The sequence below is a fragment of the Nicrophorus vespilloides genome, unplaced genomic scaffold (genome assembly GCF_001412225.1).
Source record: "Nicrophorus vespilloides isolate i.1.1-1 unplaced genomic scaffold, Nicve_v1.0, whole genome shotgun sequence".
Lineage (NCBI taxonomy): Eukaryota > Metazoa > Arthropoda > Insecta > Coleoptera > Silphidae > Nicrophorus > Nicrophorus vespilloides.
The window spans coordinates 1-21,054 of NW_017099425.1; the positions used below are offsets into that span (position 1 = coordinate 1).

At 29.1% G+C, this 21,054-nt stretch overlaps 1 protein-coding gene across 1 annotated transcript; it reads right to left on the reverse strand.

Moving 5' to 3' along the window:
- Window positions 1–3,116: 3,116 nt before the first annotated feature.
- On the reverse strand, window positions 3,117–11,095 carry LOC108564509 (transcription factor SOX-1-like; the record flags this gene model as incomplete). The annotated part of the gene is made up of 2 exons (XM_017923577.1): window positions 10,729–11,095; window positions 3,117–3,355 (listed from the first exon to the last, which is right to left on the reverse strand). A coding segment is annotated over exon 2 (232 nt), but the record flags the coding sequence as incomplete, so codon positions are not given.
- Window positions 11,096–21,054: the final 9,959 nt, after the last annotated feature.

Here is a 21,054-nt window from a genome sequence, read left to right on the forward strand (position 1 = left end):
AGCCAATATGTATTAATTATATAGAATATTTTGTTTTTTTTAGGTTTAATTTAAAAAAAAATAATAATGTATTGAATATTTTTTATAGACAGAAAAAAAGTGATGATGGATTAATGAAAATTGTAGAATAAATATTTGGTTTTCAGTCAATGAATACTTAAAATTATATATGGATATCTAATGTATCTATATAATAAATAGATTATTTAATAAATCAAATTTACTAATTGGATCAAAACCAAAAATCACAATACAAATTTAAATAATTTCAGCTCTTTTCTCTAAATTTGAAACTGAATATATATTTTATTATAAAAGTAGATTAAAATCTATAATGTTAGTAAAACTTTGTTAAATTGTTTAACGAATTGAATTATTTGTAGATTTCTAAATTAAGGTGATTAAATTTTGTTTTTGGTAAACGATGATTTGTTACAAGTCTTTGTTGTTTGTTATATAACCATAAGTATATAATGAGCCAATATGTATTAATTATATAGAATATTTTGTTTTTTTTAGGTTTAATTTAAAAAAAAAATAATAATGTATTGAATATTTTTTATAGACAGAAAAAAAGTGATGATGATTAATGAAAATTGTAGAATAATATTTGGATTTTAGTCAATGAATACTTAAAATTATATAATTAATGTATTATATAATAAACAGATTATTTAATAAATCAAATTTACTAATTGGATCAAAAAGAAAGATTAGAAAAAATAATCACGATACAAATCTACATAATTTCGTCTCTTTTCTCTAAATTTTAAACTAAATATATATTTTATTATAAAAGTTGATTACCGCATCTTCTAATAAAATCTATAATGTTAGTAAAACTTTGTTAAATTGTTTAACGAATTGAATTATTTTTAGATTCCTAAATTAAGGTGATTCAATTTTGTTTTTGGTAAACGATGATTTGTTACAAGTCTTTGTTGTTTGTTATATAACCATAAGTATATAATGAGTTAATATGTATTAATTATATAGAATATTTTGTTTTTTTATTGTTGTTGTTTTTTAAGTGGGGGAGGTATAACGATGGTCATTACGTGAATCCCTGAAGGGGAAACTGTTCGTCGTCAGATCCAGATACGGGCTGAATGTATGCTATTTGGATGTATCAATTATTGATCTTTTTTTTCTGTTCTGCAGGTTTGTTATTGTTGTCTGAATGGATATAACGATGTTCATTAAGTGCATTTCTGAGAGGGGGACTTCTCGTCGTTGTCGTCGTTCTCAACGTCGTCATCGTCGTCGTAGCCGACGTCTAGAGAAGAGAGGGTGGAAGGGGGTTGGTTTTTGTTGGCGAGGGAGCAGGCAGCACCTGTTCTGCCATTGGGGGGAACAAAGCGATCCGGCTACGAGCCAATGGAGGCGCTCGGTTTCTCTATATTAACGTTACGTGGCTTTTTGTTCGGTGTTTTGTCATTTTGTGTCTAGAACTTTGTCTCTGTGTGTGCATATGTATATGTATATATATACACTTACATATATAAATGTATACGTGTGTGAGTGGATGGATGGAGAGAGAGGGCCTCCTGCTTCATTGTGTCTGCCTTCTGGAGCGCGATAAGAATTAATTACGAGCCGCGATGGCGGATTTGTTCACCCGCTGATTCCCATTTTCCCATCTCAAAGATAATTTAATGCTTTTTCCCTTTTGACGCTGCTACCAACACAACAAACGCCACCGTAGAGCCGCCAACCTTTTTATTTTATTTGAACAACAATCCACGTCCAACTTTTGACGTTCCTCTCTTAACAATGACAGTTCTTTGTATCTCTTTCGCTAGCTACGCCATTTTCGTTCATAATTCCTCTTTACCAAAAGACTTTTGTTTATAATAAACCAATAGTAACTATAAACTTTTAAACAATTTAAATTTATGTATTCTTGTAATCAAACGAAGAAATTCAACTTCCTAAGATGTCACAAAAATTGACATAAAACTGCGAGAATAGATCATAGGTTACAAAATCGAGAAGATTGGGCAATGTTAAAACAGAACAAAAACAATATGATTCTCATGAAAACCATCCATCTTTTAGTTTACATTAACCTATACCAATTTAACCATCTAAGCTATAGATTCATTTTGTTGTCTTTGTAAGATACATTACTGTAATACATAATATTTCTTATTTTCCGGCTTTGCAAAACGTGACAAATCTTTAATTAATGTGAAAATTATTATTTCATATTTTAATTCAAAATTAATACAGTTTAACACAAGATTAATGCAAGATTAGCTAGTTACTACTAAAATCCAGATGACTAAAAAAATTAACATATAACTTTCTAAAACTTTGTAACAATACAAATTTGTACTTCAATTTAGTAATCATATTAAATTATCTTGATCGCTTGTACATTATTTCTATATTCATTTATATCTTAGTTCAAAATTAGTAAAGTTGATTAAATTTTCTAGAATTCTTGAACATTATTTATTTATTCATTATTCTTAGTTCAAAATTTGTAGAAATTTGTAGAGTTAGTACAATATTGGAAAGTAAATTTTCTGTATTTTGTATGAAATATAATACATCATTTATTCAAGTTGGTTAAAGAGCGTAAGATCATCAAGTATGTATTACCAAAATCCAGAAGACTAAAAGTTTTGGTATAAAATTTTGTAAGAATATTTCATCAAATGTAGGAAAAATATTTTTAGATTTTTTCCATAATTTCTTCAAAAAAAGAATACATATTATATATAATTGTTATTAATGAATTCAAGTATTAATTACCAAAATCCAGAAGATTATAGGTTGGATATTTGTACAAAGATTTGATCAGAAATAAGAAAAATATTAATATAATACGATGATTTTAATTTAGAAATGTATTCATTCAAAAACTCACTTTTATTAATGAATGCAAGATCATCAAGTATAAACTATCAAAATCAAGAAGACTAAAAGTTTCGACTTGCAACTTTTGAACATTCGATTATGAATAAGAAAAAAAATTTCTTATAAAATAATTGCACGGTATTAAAATACTGATTTCAATTTCATAATAAATATCTTCATCTTTTATACATTATTATTTAATACAGAATATAATCAAAATTGCTTGAAATATGTAATTGTAGATAGCTTACCAAGTCTCTTGGAGATTTCTGAGTTGTGCATCTTAGGATTCTCCTGAGCGATTTTTCGTCTCTGCAGTCTCGACCAAACCATGAACGCATTCATGGGTCTTTTGATATGATCCTCTTGTTTCTTTGCCATCCCTTGAGGAACGGACATCCCTTGGGGCATCCCGATACCGGCTCCACCCAGTGAAGCCATCCTCGAGAGCCCCTCGGCTGCACTGAAACCTCCGTCGCCCATCGTCGACCTACAAACAATAATATTAACAATTAAATCATAAAAATACATTATTCATTAAATAAGTTAAGCTTTTTGTAATAAATTATAGATTTTTTTTATCTTTATTAACAAATAGAGATATTTGCATTTTTGTCTGTTATTTAATCGACCTAATTTGAATAGACGATCAACAATTATTTGATGGATAATTTTGCAGTCGAATCACCATAAATCACGTCGAGCGTAAATCGTAAATTATGTACAACAAATATTAACAATCTCCACGTTCATTGTCGAATTTGAATCGTTCGCTATTGAATTCCTTGCGTAATAACGCAAACGCATTGTCTGCAACGGATTATAAAAGACGAATGAAAAAAAAATTACATATACACATGAGAGGATCAATATTGAATTCCCTCTAATTGCCACGTCAATCATAGTGGGTTTTTTATATGGCGTAATTCTGTAATTAGGTAAAAAAAAAACACAGTTTGTTTCCATTGTATAAACATGACAAAATAGTTTCTAAATTATCTAATTACAATAGAATATGATTGCTTTCCTATTGAAGATCAATTATTGATTATAAAATGATCACTGATATTTGTAGTTTTTTTAGTGTCTATATCGCAAGCCCGACAACCGAAAGACCGTCTATTGAAATCCCGACGTTCGAAATTCCGTCTGTATCAAAATCCTGACTATTAAAATCCCGACTACGTCAAAATCCCGACTACCATAATCCCGATGTCTGAAATCCCAACTATATCGAAATTCCGACTATGTCAAAATCCCGACTATATCGAAATCCCGACTACCATATAAATGTTATTGTAGAAATTTATAATAAAAGAAACTGTCGGGATTTCGATATAGTCGGGATTTTGATTGTCGGGATTATGATAGTCGGGATTTCGATACACTCGGGATAGACGGGATTTCGGTTGTCGGGCTTGCGATTGCCACCGGTTTTTTTATTATTGATTTATAAAAAAAGTTAAAGAAATGCGATTGGTCAAACATAGTTTCCAAATTATCAAATTACAATTGTATTATTTTGTAATTATTGGTTTTCTATAGAACCTATTTTTATGTAATTTACTATAGCTTTCTTTAAGTAATTATAAAATATACAATATACAACATGTACTTTTTTTTGTTATTGTCGGTTTAAAGAAATTATATAATTGAAAAAAACATGTCGAGAACAACTAAAGAAATACCATTAATTTGCATTGTACAAGAATGTCAAAATAGTTTCTAAATTATCTATTGAAAATTAAATATTTGTTATAAAATGATATCCAATTAATGCATATTGTAATATTTTGTATTCTTTTGTAACATACATTTACTTTTCCATTTTCAATCTGTAATTTTTTTATTGTTCATATCGATTTATAAAAAATTGTTACATCACTATTGTAATCAAATTATTAAAGTAATTTAACAAATAATGGAATGTTTTGGTAAGTCTATAATAATATGAAAATAAAAGCAATGGAATCAACAAATTGTTGATGAACTAAACGTAATGTTCAAACATTATCTTTAGACTTTCTAAATACACACACACATTTGAAATGATTAAAGCAAATATTCTCAGTTCTATTTTCGTATCACTACAAACCTATATGTAATGATAAAATTTGTTCAATTCCCTTAAAACGTAAGTACTGCAAATTGGTCAGAGTGACCCCCCAGATATTTTAAGATTTTCTAGAGCACTTTTCGGGTCAAAATGACCCAAATACGTTTTTTAAATATACCAAAACTGGGAATATCAGCAATTATGATATCCATTTTGCATTACACTAATAGTGTGAATGAAAAAAACAAAAAAAAACACTGATATTATATAATTATATGAGACTAAAGTAGGATGTTCAAAAAATTAATGATTTGTTCTTTTTCAATATTTTATATTGGGTCAAAATGACCTAATAGTTCTTATATTTCATTTATGTGTCTGTAGTTAATAAAACTGTTAACTGTTCTTCTTAATTTTGATAAAAGTATCAAATGCTAAAACACAACAGGAATCTTATAGTAAGTTGACAAATATTAACAATTTTGTTTAAAAAAATGTAAGTTATAAAAGTATTACAATGATTATAGTAAAAGTTATTGTATTAATATTAGTTATTAGTATTAATTATAATAGTTTTTTGTAGACTTTTACAGACTGAAGTTGTTGCTTCGTGAGGTTAATGATAGATTAGAAAAAAACGCTGACCCAACAGCGTTGAAGCCGTTTCATCGTGATAATTGAATGGAATTTGTTTGTTGTAATTGTAAGACAATAATTGCTGGTGTTTAAAAGGCTTTGTGAAGATTCCGTACTAAAACTCGCATCATCGAGTGGTGATCTTTTTTTTTTTGGAGCCTTTCTTCTCCGAACGTGCTTGAAAATAATTATGACTGCGATGATAATGAAGTGATTAGAGGCTTCTGCTGCTGCTGTTGCTGTTGCTACTAGCTAGTACAACACCTCATCTCCGTAGTTGAGAGGAGATAATTGAGCCGTGAGCGCCGCGATTTCAGATTACATCACAGCTGTTCTCATCTCGCTTCCACCGATCGTCCTCTTCATCCTCTTTCCATCCATGTTTGTTCTTGTAATCATGGGACTCGTTTGCTTTTCGTCAACAACTCGCGCGAACGCAACTCATTATTTTATTTATTTATTTTTTTTTGTGGCCTCAGGAAAAGTGTCAATAAATTTATCCAATTAGTTATCGAGTTTGAGTTGAAACATTTATTTATTCTAACAAATGCGTTGGAAAAGAGAGTTGGAAAATGTAGATGGGTTTGAAACGAGACCAGATCATTAAGATCTGCTAGATGTGATATTTACGATCGAGCGAAAACCGGAATTAGTGCCAACAAGAAAATATTTGCTGCGCGAAGAACGAGAGAGCTAAGAGGATTATGTTTATTATTACGTGAATGAATCCAACAGGACGGATTAAAGTTCGCTTTAAATTAAACAACGTCCACGCGCGGCCACCAATCATCAATAATTAAATGAACTGCTGCAACACAGATTTATTTTACAACAACTACAATCATTATTTTTGTAAACTCTCAAATTTTGATCAATGTTAACTTTAATTTATTAGAAATAACTTAGAAATAATAGATTGAAACTTCTTAAGGAAAACATAAATTATTGATTATACAAAATATTATTTCATTGTAAAATTGATTTAAGACCTGAAACTTTTTCGAATTCAACCAATTTAAATCGTTTTTATCTATAATTTATTAATTTTTAACTTCTAAATAATGGATTGAAACTTTTTAAGAAAAAAAATGTAATATTATTGATTATAAAAAAAGTTCAATTATAAAACTGAGTTTAATTTTACAACAAAAAAAATCGCCTAAATTTTAACTCCAATTACTTCTTCGTATCTATGCAATTAGAATCATCAAATCATTAAAATCAACTTTATTCAAATTATCGAAATTTTTCTATTCAAACTTATTTTCTAAATTTTTAATTAAAAGTTACCAATTTGATTTCAAATATGCTTGTTTTGTTATATTTTATAGAAAATTGGTAACTTTTAATTGAAATAATAGAAGAAAATTAAATTTGATTTTATCCCTATTTTTAATAAAGATTCAAATCATTTCTACATACTTTCTATTTCGTAAATAAGTTCTAAATAAACGCACGTGTCTGATAAATAATATTTCAGTAAATAACTTGTGTTATTCACTTTTTTTTTCTTGTAATTTAAAGACAGGAAAGGTTGAATACATAAAAATGTCTTAATAATATGCATGTAGGCTGTAATACTGTAATAACTTAGATGATTTCATATTGATTCCTGTCTATTTTCTCTTTGTTCGATTTATCAAAACATTTGTATTTAAGACATAAATTGACAATTTAAAGGTAAGTTTACTCAATATTTAAAATTTATAAGACATTACTTACGCATTTTATTTGGAAAAAAAAACGTTACATAATCACATAATATTTTTATTTTATGAATAAAAAATTGACTTTAAATCACTAATAATAATTTTCAATTAATCTTTAAATTTTAAGTTTCAAATTATAAAAAGATATTGAATGGAACTTCGCTATTAGCTTTCATTTTCTAATAAATACATTAATAGCTCGCATAGTGCGGCTTCAATCAATCCGGATTCACCGGAGTTTGAAAATTTCATTACATAGTAAATTTTAAATAAAAATTAGTTACGTTTCTTTTGGTGTTGTTTTTGTATGTACTTTCTCGATTAGTCCGGTTTCAAATAGAACAAAAATATAGTTCTATTACATTTAATTCAATCATTAAAGTACTAATAATATGTTAAGATTTCATAAATAATAAAGATATTACTAAAAATAATAAATCTTTCTGTTTTAATGCAATACATTTAAAATTTTATTGAAGCTAAGTAGAAATAATGGTCATTAGTTGTTTTTTTTTGTCATTTATATTAGTAACCGATAAATGTGTTTATTAACGTTGGTCGACTCGACTCACAATTTGCATAAGCTATAAATTTTGTTATTTTTTTCAATTACATTTTTTACTATTATTTATTAACAACATTTACATATCAAGTGTAAAAATAGATTTGCAATTGAAACGCTTGGTTAATCCAATCAATGTTTCTAACGTATTTGTTTCCTTTATGAGATGTACGAGTAAATTATTAATGTAGTACTAAAATTAACGTTAATTGGAGGGCTAAAGGTGATAGACTATTTAAATTATATTGGATTTACTATAAAAACTGAAAAGTTAATTTGATTACTTTAAGCTAATTAACACGCCAATTAATTTATATTAGTGTAAACCAGAGTTCGGCAACCTTTTTGGAGTAGAAGAAATTTCCTGTTTGGAAAAACCTTAACGAGTTAAATTCGTTCCAAAATTTCCGAATATTTACTAGTATAGTGGAACATATTCAAAAATACATATAATAAGTGTACACAAGTTTTAAAAATGAGGTAGAAATCCCACAATCCGGGAATTCTCTTCTCATTGTCACTCGTTATGCGAAACGTCGCACGTTAAGCGAGTAATTTCACAATTCATTTTACTCGTTAAGCAAAGTTCCACTGTATATATTTTTAGCTAAACCAAATTAGTCTTTGATACTTGACAAGTTAATAAAAGTAATACGTAGTTAAAAAAAAGACTGAACTAATTAAACTTACAAACCTCTTGTATAAAAAAAATCCATATTAATTAAAAACCCGAAATTCATTTTAATTATTAAATTAACGTAAAAAAAATTGATTAATTGCTTAATTAAATACGATGCAATTTTGCTGCTGCGTTTTTTTCTCCTTCGATTTTATCCGGCAATAAACATGTCAAATCTCAAATGACGTGTGAAACGTATATTTATTTTTATTTGTACGTGTTCGGGCCTTTTTTTTTTATTTCAGTCAGTGCGGTTTTTTGTTTATTAATAAATTAAACAATGCGACGCTAACCGCTTGTAATAACAACTGTTGTATTTACATTTCACTGCAAATTGATGCACGCTTTAATTTTTTTGCATCAAATGTATTTTTATGTTCGAATTTTTTAAATGTCAGCGTTGAAATATACACATTTTTTTTGATTTATTTTTGTTTTACTTTAATGATAATAATTTTTTTATTAAATTATTATTTATATAATAGATATATTTATAATAATTGTTAATTTTTATTACATATGGATATAAAATATTTACTATATTAGTAGGTAATTAGTAAGTATTAATTATAAATCTGTTTGTGCTTTATAAATTTTTTGGAAATGTATGCAATTTTAATATGTTTTTCTTTTTTTTAGCAAAATTATATAAACTTTTCTTTCAATCATTATCGTTAGGAACGTCGATTATTATTAACAAAAAAATGTTTTTATCAGAAAGAATTTTGTAAATGTTATGTTATGTAAGAAACTACAAAAAAAACATACATTTCTTTGAATGAAACCGTTACAGATCGACTTAATATCGTTTTTCTTTTTAAATAACTCAATTAGCTTACTAAAACAAATCCAAACTTTCGCGTATCTAATCTTAATTTCTAATTAGAAATTGACATTATTATGTTTGAAATTGTTCTTTTGTTAATTAGTCGTTTGAGTTTCACATTTTCTTTATAAAATTTATCCACGACACAAGTTCTTAACTTTTATAAAAGATTAGCTGTAAACTAATTATAAATTTGTTAAATAATAATTAAATATTGCATTTTTTATAAGTTAATTAAATTTTGATAATTATGCATTTAATCAATTTGAGTTTATTAAAATAAATTCAGTTAATTAATCTTTTTCAATTTTGTTTAATTTATTTATAATACATATTAATTTGCAATCAATTTAATATAGATTTAGAAGTAATTGAATTTACTAAATAATTAATATATAAAATTTGTATTTTCTTACATTATTTATCTTTTTTATCTTTTATAATTATAATAAACAGTTTAAGTAATTTATATAAAAAAAATGTTTGCTAATTAAATTTTGAGCTTAGTTCAAATTATGTATAACTTTTGTATCAGGAATTTTATGATTAGGTAATAATATTAATTAATTACTATATCACTTCAATATCAATTTAATACATATTAACTAATAATTAGCAATTCTTATACAAATTATGAATGAAAAATTAATATTAATAGGTAGTTTTTATTGAATAAATATGTAAATTTTAATTAAAATTACAAATTTGTTGAATTTACTTTAATTGTATTTCTTTAATATTCTTCATGTAATTTCATAAATATATTTGTTTTTATGTATAGAAACAATGTTACATTACTGAAATGTTAAACTAAATTATGTAATAAATAAATTAGATTATAAATTCAATATGTATATTTCTTCGTCATTAATTAAGTATGTGTTATTCTACTAGAATGGAATTGTGCAAATGTGTAAAAAATTTGCATTTCCCGCGTTAATTAAGTCTTTAGGCGTATGAATAATGCGTGGGGCATAAATCGCCGAATAATAAATGGGAAAACGACTCCATTAAACGTCAAATAATTCACGCCGTTTAATGGAGTCATCGAGAGCATTACGAAAAAAAAAACATAGAAGCAGAAAACCTGAGCGACGGAATCCGTCCGGTTGCATAAGCGTTACGTAATTTCGTGAATGGGCGAGTTCGAGTGGTCCGAGAAAAAAAAAAGGGGGAAACACCCCCGTTGCGGCGGTCTGAAAACACACACACACACACACTTGGATCCCCGGTCATTAAACAGCCCTAAATCTCGGGGGTCCGACGTGTCCGGGCGTTAATAACCCGCCCCCCTTGTAAAAGAAAATTTAATTAAAAGCCCTCGAATTTGTTCGAACCGTCGCTCTCTCTCTTTTCATCTTATATTAATTAATTGGGGGTTGGTTGATCTCATACCTAATGAAGTGGCCGTTGGTGGCCTGCCGATGTAGATCCAGATCAATTTTGAGGCCGTTTATTTACCACCGCACAGTAAAAAATCAAAGGACGAACGAAAAGAAACACTTAAAATAAATATTGTCAAGTAACTCGATCCCACTCGCGCGCACTGTTCTTGTTCCTCAATTCTGAATCGGTAAATCTTTCGCCCTGTATCGGCGATTGATTGCAGGTGAGACCCCCTGCGAGGGTGCGACCGGAAGGGTAAAAAAGAGCGTGCAAATAAAAATAATAACGTTGATGATGATGATCACGTTTCGCAAACGCTTCTTGCTTCTCAAATGTAAAATAATGTATAATGTGTGTATATGTGTTCACGATATAAAAGCGGAGGACTTTGTGTGTGTTTCGCAGGACCTCGAGGCAGAGGTCCTGGCCGGTTCTAGATACGCATGCGCGTCGTTGACCAATCGCGTCCTCCGATGGGCGGAGTCGCTCACCATTATTCCGATACGTTACGGTTCGAATGTCTCCTTCGCTCCGCCCACAAATTGTTATGTTAATTTTTTGTCTCTCCTTCTTTTGTACAGGTGTTTTTGAATCGAACGTTTTTCCCTTTTATATGCAGCAACACTTTTTGCTCCTCAACGCGCGAATATGTGTGTGTGTGTATATATATAAAGGGGAGGACAATTCCCCCCTATTTCCAACAATGAACGGTCGACTGTCCCCCCAAAACGGTCGCCATTCAACACCCCCCAGGCCGCGCCGCCACTGTGTGCGGACTCCGGCTATATGCAGGAAACCGAATATGCGATAATTTTCACACAAAATCACAATGGACTTGCACTATTATTACCATTACGTAATTCCTGCCGAAATGGTGGGAAGAAACGAAACAGAGACAGAATGGTGGAGAGAAAGAGAAGAGAATGGTGAATGTAGAAAAAAATAGAATAACCTAAACGAAAATTCAATTTGGCGTTTCGCTTCTCTTCTTTCGTTATATATTCCCGGCTAAAGCGCGTTAACCTTTTCAATTCTTTCATCCCGTTTTAATACTTTACACATCGATGATTTCCAATTTTAATTCAAAATGCACCGAGATTGCATTGCATTACAATAGACTTACATTTTGTTAAATAATACAACTATTACAGATTTGTTCACCATTCACTAAACATTCGTATGAAATTATAAAATATTAAAGAAAATTTCTGAGTTTTGTAAATTATTTGTTTTATGATAAAAACGCGATCAATTGTCAATTATACAATAAAATGTACGTATTTTTAATTAACGACACTGCAATCATAATGCAAGTATTAAAGAATTGGTTTCGTTTAAGAAAACAGTCACTAAATATTAGATATTATGTAGGTGCGTATTATATACGAGTAATTTCAAATATTAAAGAAAAAATTATATCTTTTAATTTGGATTTTTCTAATAAACAGTTTTTGTTCTAATATAGCTTACTATTATTTAATACCAAATTGGAAAAGTCACCCATTTCTCGCTTAACTATCGTAAATGTTTTGCCATATGTCAATAGAAGGATACTATACGTTTTTTTTAGTTGCAAAACATATGCTTTTGAAGTATTTTTCCAAATTAAATTGTAGCATTGACCAAAATTTATATATTTAATAAAATTCACTTATTTTTAATAAGACAATACATAGGACGCAAAATGAAAAAAAAAATGATTTTTTTTTTTGAAAATTTAAATTATCATTTATTAAATTTGATTACTTAATAATAATTTTTTTTATCACAATATCAAAATATTTCACATGAACATCAATATTGAAAATAACATATTTTTGTGTATACAAATATAATAAGCAGCAACATTTAAACTTGTTCTAAAAGAAATCTAAAAGTTAAACAATGGATTGGTGACTTTTTCAATTTAATGGTCAATTTAAATGGAAATTATTTATTGGAATAATCAAAATAAAAATACTTTGTAAACTCATATTTTTAAACCCATAAATTATTCCTGCATATTTAAATTGAAAATTATTTAAAATTAATGCCTTTTTCATCTATATAGATAAATTTACTGCAGTTAATAAATGCAATTTACTTTATAAATAATAGCCTGTATCTGTAACACATTGTAATTTATGATTCTTTCAATTTAAGCTCCTTTTAAGGTCTTGATTGCTCCCAATGCATATTTTATAACTTACATATTTACGATCTAATTTACCTTGGAAAAACTATAATTTTCCATTTTTTTTTCTAATAAATTATACAAATTTGTAATATTTATGAATGAAGGAAAAGTTATTTTTTTTTTATTTATTTTCCAATTTTCTATATTTTATTTCAAAGTTTTTCTAATTTAAGGTAATCTTTATATTTGCAGTTTAAAATACTTCTTTTGATGTTTTCGCTCGATTAGTTGTGTTATTTTTACACACTGCCATTCACGTGCAAAAGAACTATTGTCAATGGATTTGGTTTCAAAACCAAGGAATCGTATCTTATTTCCACCTCATTCTTAGAGAACAAAACTACAAGAGAGAGAAAAAAACTATTTTTATTTTCAATAGGCTACTTCCAAACAAAAATTTTCTGTGAAAAAAAAGGTGAATTTCATCTAGGATTATCCACATCCGACAAATTCAAATTATTATTAAATAAACAACAATTTTTTACCAAATTATACAAATAATTAATGCCAATTATTTGAACTAAAGCAATACCTCTTATAGTGCGGCTTCAATCAGTCCGGATTCTCTTTAATCCAGTTTGAAAATTTCAAGTTTTACTTCAGCATTTCCATTTTTTACTATTTACTTTCATAAGTTTTGAAATTACTCGATTAGTCCGGTTTCAAACAATGCGTTTTTCTCATTTAAATTTACTTACCGGAAATATACAGAAGTTGGTCAACCGGAAATGTAAGATAATCTCTTGATTTGATTGATCCTGTCTTCACCTAAATTACTGTAACAGTAAAAGTAAACATGATTATTATAAAACATAACATTTCTGCTTTTTTCTTTAAATCTAAATAATATATTTTTAAATTTTCTAAATGTATGATTACTGTTTGTACGTGTTACAGCAAAATAACGAGCTGTTCACAATGTCAAACAGTTAAAAATAATTGATTAGAAACGAGGTAAATACATACAATTTACTATACAAATGCAAACGGAAAGCGTGAATTATTCGACGCTCAAAAAATGACTGTAATAATTACGAAAAAAAAACGGAAATAAATCATCAATTTGAATAGAAAAAAAACTAAATGAATAACAAACAGAGATTTTTAAACGAGATTATTAGATTCATAGTAATAAGTGTTAAGCATTTTTTTCTATTAATCAATTTGAAATGAAAGTAAATGCTACAAATGTTTTGTATTATTTCAAGAATAAGGAGTTTTTCATTAATTATACTTATTTTTAACTCTCATTAATTTACAGTTAAATTTAATGAATATTTCGGTAATTCAATGTTAAACTATAAAATTGTTTTCTTTGATTAACAAGAACAGAAAACATTTTTAACAGTTTTTCTTATTAACTATTGATATTTACCTTAATAATATTTATTAATTTCTGTTTCTTTACAATATACAATTGTATATGTATATATTTCACGGTGCTGTTTTCTTTGCAAGTGTATATTTGCACTAAAAGAGACTTAAAAATGTCTACTAAAACAAATCTAGTATCAAAAATCAGTCGCATTTGTAAATGCAATTTTTTATTCATTACAATATCTTATCTATTAACTTTCATTCATTCAGGTTAAAATAAACACTGCGTCTTTATTATACGCATTTAAAATGGTTAAATTTAATGTAGAATTTATATTTACTATAGATTTAAAAACTGTCAAAAGGTTTAGTAACTGTCAAATCTACTTTGTGAAGATACTAAGGCTTGTTATTTGGTTGATATGGATACAATAAGGTTACTAGTAATATCATGAAGTTGCTAAGGAACTTTACGTCTTTATTATTTTATTATATGTCATATGTGTTCTAAAGTTAACTTTAAAGCTGTCAACTTTCATTCATTAACATTCAAGTGAAAACTACGTCTTTATTAGTGTATTATACTTATTTAAAATGGTTAAATTCCCTATAGAATTTATATTTACCATGTATCACTAAAGCCAACTTTAAGACTGTCAACTAGTTTCAACTTGTCACATATACTTCAAGAGAATTATACTTGTTATGTGGTTACTATGGATATACTTAGGTTACTAACCACATGTGAAATGAAGTAATTACGTATTTCTCAACTACAAATCATCAACATTATAATTCTATTGTTGACATGTGTTTACTAATTATGTCGGGTTATTGCTTAAGCATTAAGCTAAAGCTAAAGTCATGTAGTTACTATAAACTTATGAATATTACTAATAAATTTGGGTATTAAATGAAGAAACCCGCCTTCAGTAGTAACACTGAAATCATGTCATTGCTAAAGATATCTTAAGATTTCTATTAAAAGTATGAAGTTAGTAAAGCTAATTAGACCTTAATATTACTACTTAAGTTAAGTTACTACGGTTTCTAAGGATGTTCTACTTATGTCAATAGATCTCCTATGTAATTACTAGATGTCTTTTAATAGTGATACTCTGGGGAAACTACAAACTTGACTCAATTGATTCTTAGACAATATTACTATTGTTGTGATACAGTTGCTATGGTGTACTCAAACTTATTACTTTTTCTGGTAGCTAGATTTATTTTTAACTAAGTTCGAAATTAAGTTAACAAGTTTATTACAAAAAATTTAAATCTTCATAGTAGTATATATACTATAAGTCACATAGTAACTAATTGTTGGTAAAAGTAAGTTTATTTTTTATTTTACTGGAAATTTCTCGCATTAATATTTGTTTACTTATTTGCATTTAATTTATATTAAGTTGGGCAACAATTTTAAAATTAAATGTTTTTATGATTTGTTTCTGTACTAATTAAATTTAATATATAAATTTGTAAACGAATTGAGCAAAAGTTTCGAGTAAATTACTTTTAACAAATTGCTATTTTTGGTTAGGGTTGAATTTTATGTTTATTGGAGTACTTAAAACCATTTTGTGTGAATGTGAAATCTGGGTATTACCTTTATTGGTCAATAAACGGTCTTTTATTGCCGAGGATTTGTCTTTATTCCTTTAGACCCACCAATAAAACGTGCAAAAAAAAAATCCCGTTGTCTAATCCACCGCAAAATTCGCAAATTCGAACGAAAGAAGAAAAAAACCCTCATCCGTCGTAATCCTCAAAGCGATCCCGCGACATGCAGATCACCCGAACCTCCGGATTTGGCACGCAACGGACCCGGGTGTCCTAGCAACAACATAAAGCCATTGTTCTGATGCTGTGCAGGTGTCCGAATCAATAGCACCTGGTTGTAAACCAGCCTTGCAGAGATGAATATAAGAAGAGAGACAGAAATACAACTACAACAAAAAAGAACGTAAAGTAGGAGAATTCGTCTTGACCAGACATCCAGTCGCCTGCCTCCGCATGTTTACTGCGCAATCATCCCCAAAACGAGGACTAATCATAAATGAAAGATCCTCCGGTTTGTTTCTTCTCCTTCAGAACCTTCATTCTTTCCGGATCGTGCGGCCATTGTCGAGAGGAAAAGGACGAGCCTTCTGGACGTACACAATGCGAATTTTTCGCACATTTACACCGCAATAATGGAGATCCAAATTTTTTAATCGATCGCATGCAAATCGTCCTTTTTATCCTTCACAAAGGAAGCGCACACAATAATAATAATAAAAAGAGGTAATGCCTATGTGAAAAGGGACACACGGAATAATAACAAATAATGGTGATGAGGAGGTGGTGGTTCTTAAATAAAAAAAGAAGGGGGACGAGACGTATTTGCATAGGGGGTATTATTATTCAATCTCTGCTGGATTTAATAATTACCCTATAATATTTGTATTATGATGATAATGACGGCGTGGTTGACTATTCAACGGCCATAAACCGGGCACGCTTCGGCTCCTATGCAAATTGCATTAGATCACTTCTGCAACAACAAAAAAATCGAGAGGAGAAGAAGGAGTCTCCGCTTTGGCAAGGGCGAGAGCCCCACTTACGCTATGGATTTATTGTATCGAACTGCATTATGTCCTGCACAAGTGCCATTTATTATGTGGAAAAGAGTGTAACAACCTCAATGTGATTCGAGATGAATGGAGAGTACATGAATATATTTAAATATAAAAAAAATGTGCAAACATTATTCACCGAATTATTATATAAAACTTAATTTATATTGTATTAATTCAACTTAGCAACGATTTTTCTTGGAATTTCATTTCATAACTATTTTTTGTCACAAGATTGTTTAATAAAATTTGATAGTTTTTGTAAATTTAAAAATATGCTTTAATCCAATGGTCGGCAATCTTTTTGGAGTCAAGAGTCATTTTCTATTTGTTTAATATATAATTTTGAGAGCCGCACGTAGTGAAAACCAGTAGATTCAATAGATTGCGGAAAGAGCCGCAATGATTCATTCAATGAGCCGCAGTAGCTCCGGAGCCACAAGTTGATGACTTTTGATCCAATAAATAAGGAAAGATGATTTGAAAGATTAATTCTTCGTAATATAATAAATACCTAAATTAGAGCAAATAAAACATTGTGAATTAATTCATAACTACAAAAAAAAATTATTGATGTTTTTTTCATAATTTCAAAGTTCAAAGTTAACCATAAATCCAGAAGATGGCGATATACGATATGATATACAAAAAAGGCTTAAATTTGATTAGCTGCTATATTATGAATGAATTTTTATATAACTAAGTTTGTACAAATATAATTCTTATTATTGAAGGTATTAGAATCTTCTTGAAAGTATTTTTTTTTCTATTTCATTTAGCAATTAAAATTTTAATTATACAAATGAATCGTTGATTGCTGAAATCACAACAATATTGGAAGATTTTAAAATTAAAAGTTAAATTATTTTCAATATTTTCCTTTTAATTATTATCACATCAAAATTTGAAGAATGTTTAGTTTTTATGACAATAAAAACGTCTTTAAAGATAACATTTTCGATCCAATTTACTAATAAGAATGTTGCTAATTTTAGGAAATGATCAAAATGAATGTCGGTAATAAAGTAAAATATGTATACACTAAAAAGTATATAAAATTGCAATAAAAATGATGTAAATAAAATAAATTAATTTTGAACATTGACAAATGGTTAACGTAAACGAAAATTAAAGTGATTATATAATTTAATGCCGGTAAATGTAATTGGATATATTAACATAACATAATTGCAGCACCTGCAGAACGTCCGAGTTCTCGATTTCAAATGTGAATCCTTTGCGTTCGATTTGAATTATCGAACATCTGAGAAGTCACCCGAAAATCAGATAACAAATTACAAAATGAAACGATGCGTATCTTATATAACCAGAATGTATATTAAAAAAAAAATGTATACGCGACGCGATTAATTAATCATCTCTTGCAGGATGAAAGGGGTTAAAAACCGCAAAACGACGATCACAAAGAGGGATGATTAATTTGCATCGATGGCAACTTATTTAAAGCCCTTTCAACCCCATGTAGCATTTTGTTAGTTTTTTCTCTATTATTCCTGCATCCGCATATTTGTTTTATATGCATTCATCCCCTTCTGGCCGCAAGAAGTGGTCGGAACGAAAATGATGATAATGATTGTAATAATCAGTAAAAAATAACATGTAATTTTTCATTTTCGTCCGGATATTGTATAATTTCGGTTTGCACAAAAGGGAGTCACAAAGGATGGCCGTGCCCCGTCTTATGGGGAGGGGGGTTTTGTTGAAATTAATGGTTCAGCATATGTACGGTGTATGCACGCTTGTCTCGCTTAATGGCATTACAGGACGAGTAAGGAAGGGGACCGAGGACGACGACGACGAGAGAAGGATACAGTCGAAAGGACGAGACGACAAAGTGACTTTTTTCTTGTGAAAAATTCACAACGCGTGGCCGTCGCCTCACAATCGAATTATTCACACGATATTTACTTCGTAAAGAGTTGAGAAAAGGACGAATTACCGCGATGAATTGGAGGCACACGGTGCGTCGAGATTCGTATTTGGATTGAATACGGAATTAATGGATGTTTTGATCCTTGCAAGAGGATTTTTTTAAGGGTACATAATTATGCATGCATCTTGAAATTTACATTAATCCGTAAGACCAATACATCTATTAAACACTTATGTAATACACACAAAACATCATTATTACACAAATTAGGTTTCTAAAAGATTTTTAACTTTACATTCACAAACTTTCAATTTAAAGTTTTACATAATCTATTTACAAATAAATTCTTTATATTAATCTTTTTGAATTATTTTATTAATTAAAATATTTTATACATTATATAAAAACTGAAATTTAGATAAAACATTGATGTGATGTGAAAAATTGGAGAATTCTTTACAAAAAACTTGCAACAACAAATTATTAATCAAATAAACTAATATGTTTTTTGATCAATAAAGTCAATATGAAAATTCACTATTTGAAAACTGAAAATTGAAGAAATCTTTATAAAAACTTGAAAAAACAAAATATTATATTTCATAATCAACTAAACTAATATAATTTTTTTTCGATTAATCCAGATTCACTGTAGAAAAATTCAAAAAATACATGTTCTGACGCACTATTTGACAATTGAAACTCATATAGTCTCAATAATAAAAAAACTACAGTTAATAGAAATAGTAACGCTTCTTTTATGATATTTAATAGCAAATATTAATGATTTTACAAAAAATAAATACTTAAAACAATATGAAAAGAATATGAATGAAAATTTTAAAATAAATTATTAAACTACAAGAGAAATTTCATGTAAATATAAATAAATATTAAGAAACTAATTAACGGTTTTCAAGCATAAATATAAATACAAAACATTTACACGTTTTGAAAAAAAGGAAAAAAATATCTATTATTTTATATACTTAAGATTTTTTCTTTCATAATTATTAAATATTTACAACACATTAAATAATTATAGAGAAATATGTGAAAGAAACATTACTAATTTCGGTATTAAATAAGTGACGTAATGACGTAATCTGGTGGTTTAGCGAAATATAGGTATTAAGATTTTTGGAAAATGATTAGTTATAACAATGCATAATAATTAAAATTGTTATTATAAATATCAGATTTATGAATGGATGAGATATAATAATGTATTGTGTATTGGAGACTGTTGTGTAACGGTTTTGATTGAATAGAAAGGCCTTTAGTATAGGGGAGATGAGCGGATCAACAGTAAACACCTCGAATACGTATATAATTGGTTGCGCAAATGGTCAAGTTTTTCGCAAATCGGCTTAATTAAGTAATACTCGTAGCGGCGACGAACGTGTAAAAGGGTTTTTCGTTGTAATAGGGTTAAATAGGGCCTAAGTTGGCTGCCCGCTGTGTGCAGTTTTTGCAAAACCGCAGAACAGAGGTAATCCCGAACATCGGAGGAAAAGCATGCACCGAAGTACATCTGTCCGGCTTCCAGAATCGGCTTAATTAAGAAACGGCTGATCCTCGTGCATGTTTGTTTGCATTGAATACCAGATCTTCTCTCTACTATTTATATATATATATGTTTTTTTTCTGTTCTTTTCTTTGAATTCTAGGATTGCCCAATGCGTGTGAAATCCTATTAGTCTCGGGTTGGAAATGGATCCACCCCAAATCGATACAATTATTATTTATTTTCGATTAAACATCAAAGGACCCTCAGGAGGTTTACGTTATTCCTTTCCACGTATATTCACCTCCGTGTTTTCTTCTGCAATCGTCCGGATTCCATGCATTGGAGCACATCTGATAAGCAATTTAAAGATCAAGAATCCCTCCGGTGAAGCACCATTCTTTTTCGCAACCATCGGGCAGGAAGCGGTCTCGTTGATATTTGATTTCGGGCTGCTGCGATTACGATCAGATTCAGATTCTGTGTTCGGGCAGAAGAGAGAGTGAGATTCCCCCTTTTTCCGGGTCAGCCGGACGTCGCGCGAGAAGGACTTCCACAAAAGGACTTCGTCCTTCTCTTCTCCACCTCAAGGAAGCTTATGCATGCATTTCGTTGCTATTGTGAGTGAGGTCTTCTATTTTTTTTTTCTGGTCCAGCCTCGGGGGTCAAATCCATGTCAGGAATGTTTGGCTAACAGTGGCTACTTCACGGTGGGACGAAGAAAAGGTGAAAAACCACCCTCCGTCATCTCGCCGAGATCCAGATGGCACCTGGACATCTCTGCACGGTCCCCTTCGTTTTTTCCCCTCGCGTGAGAGAC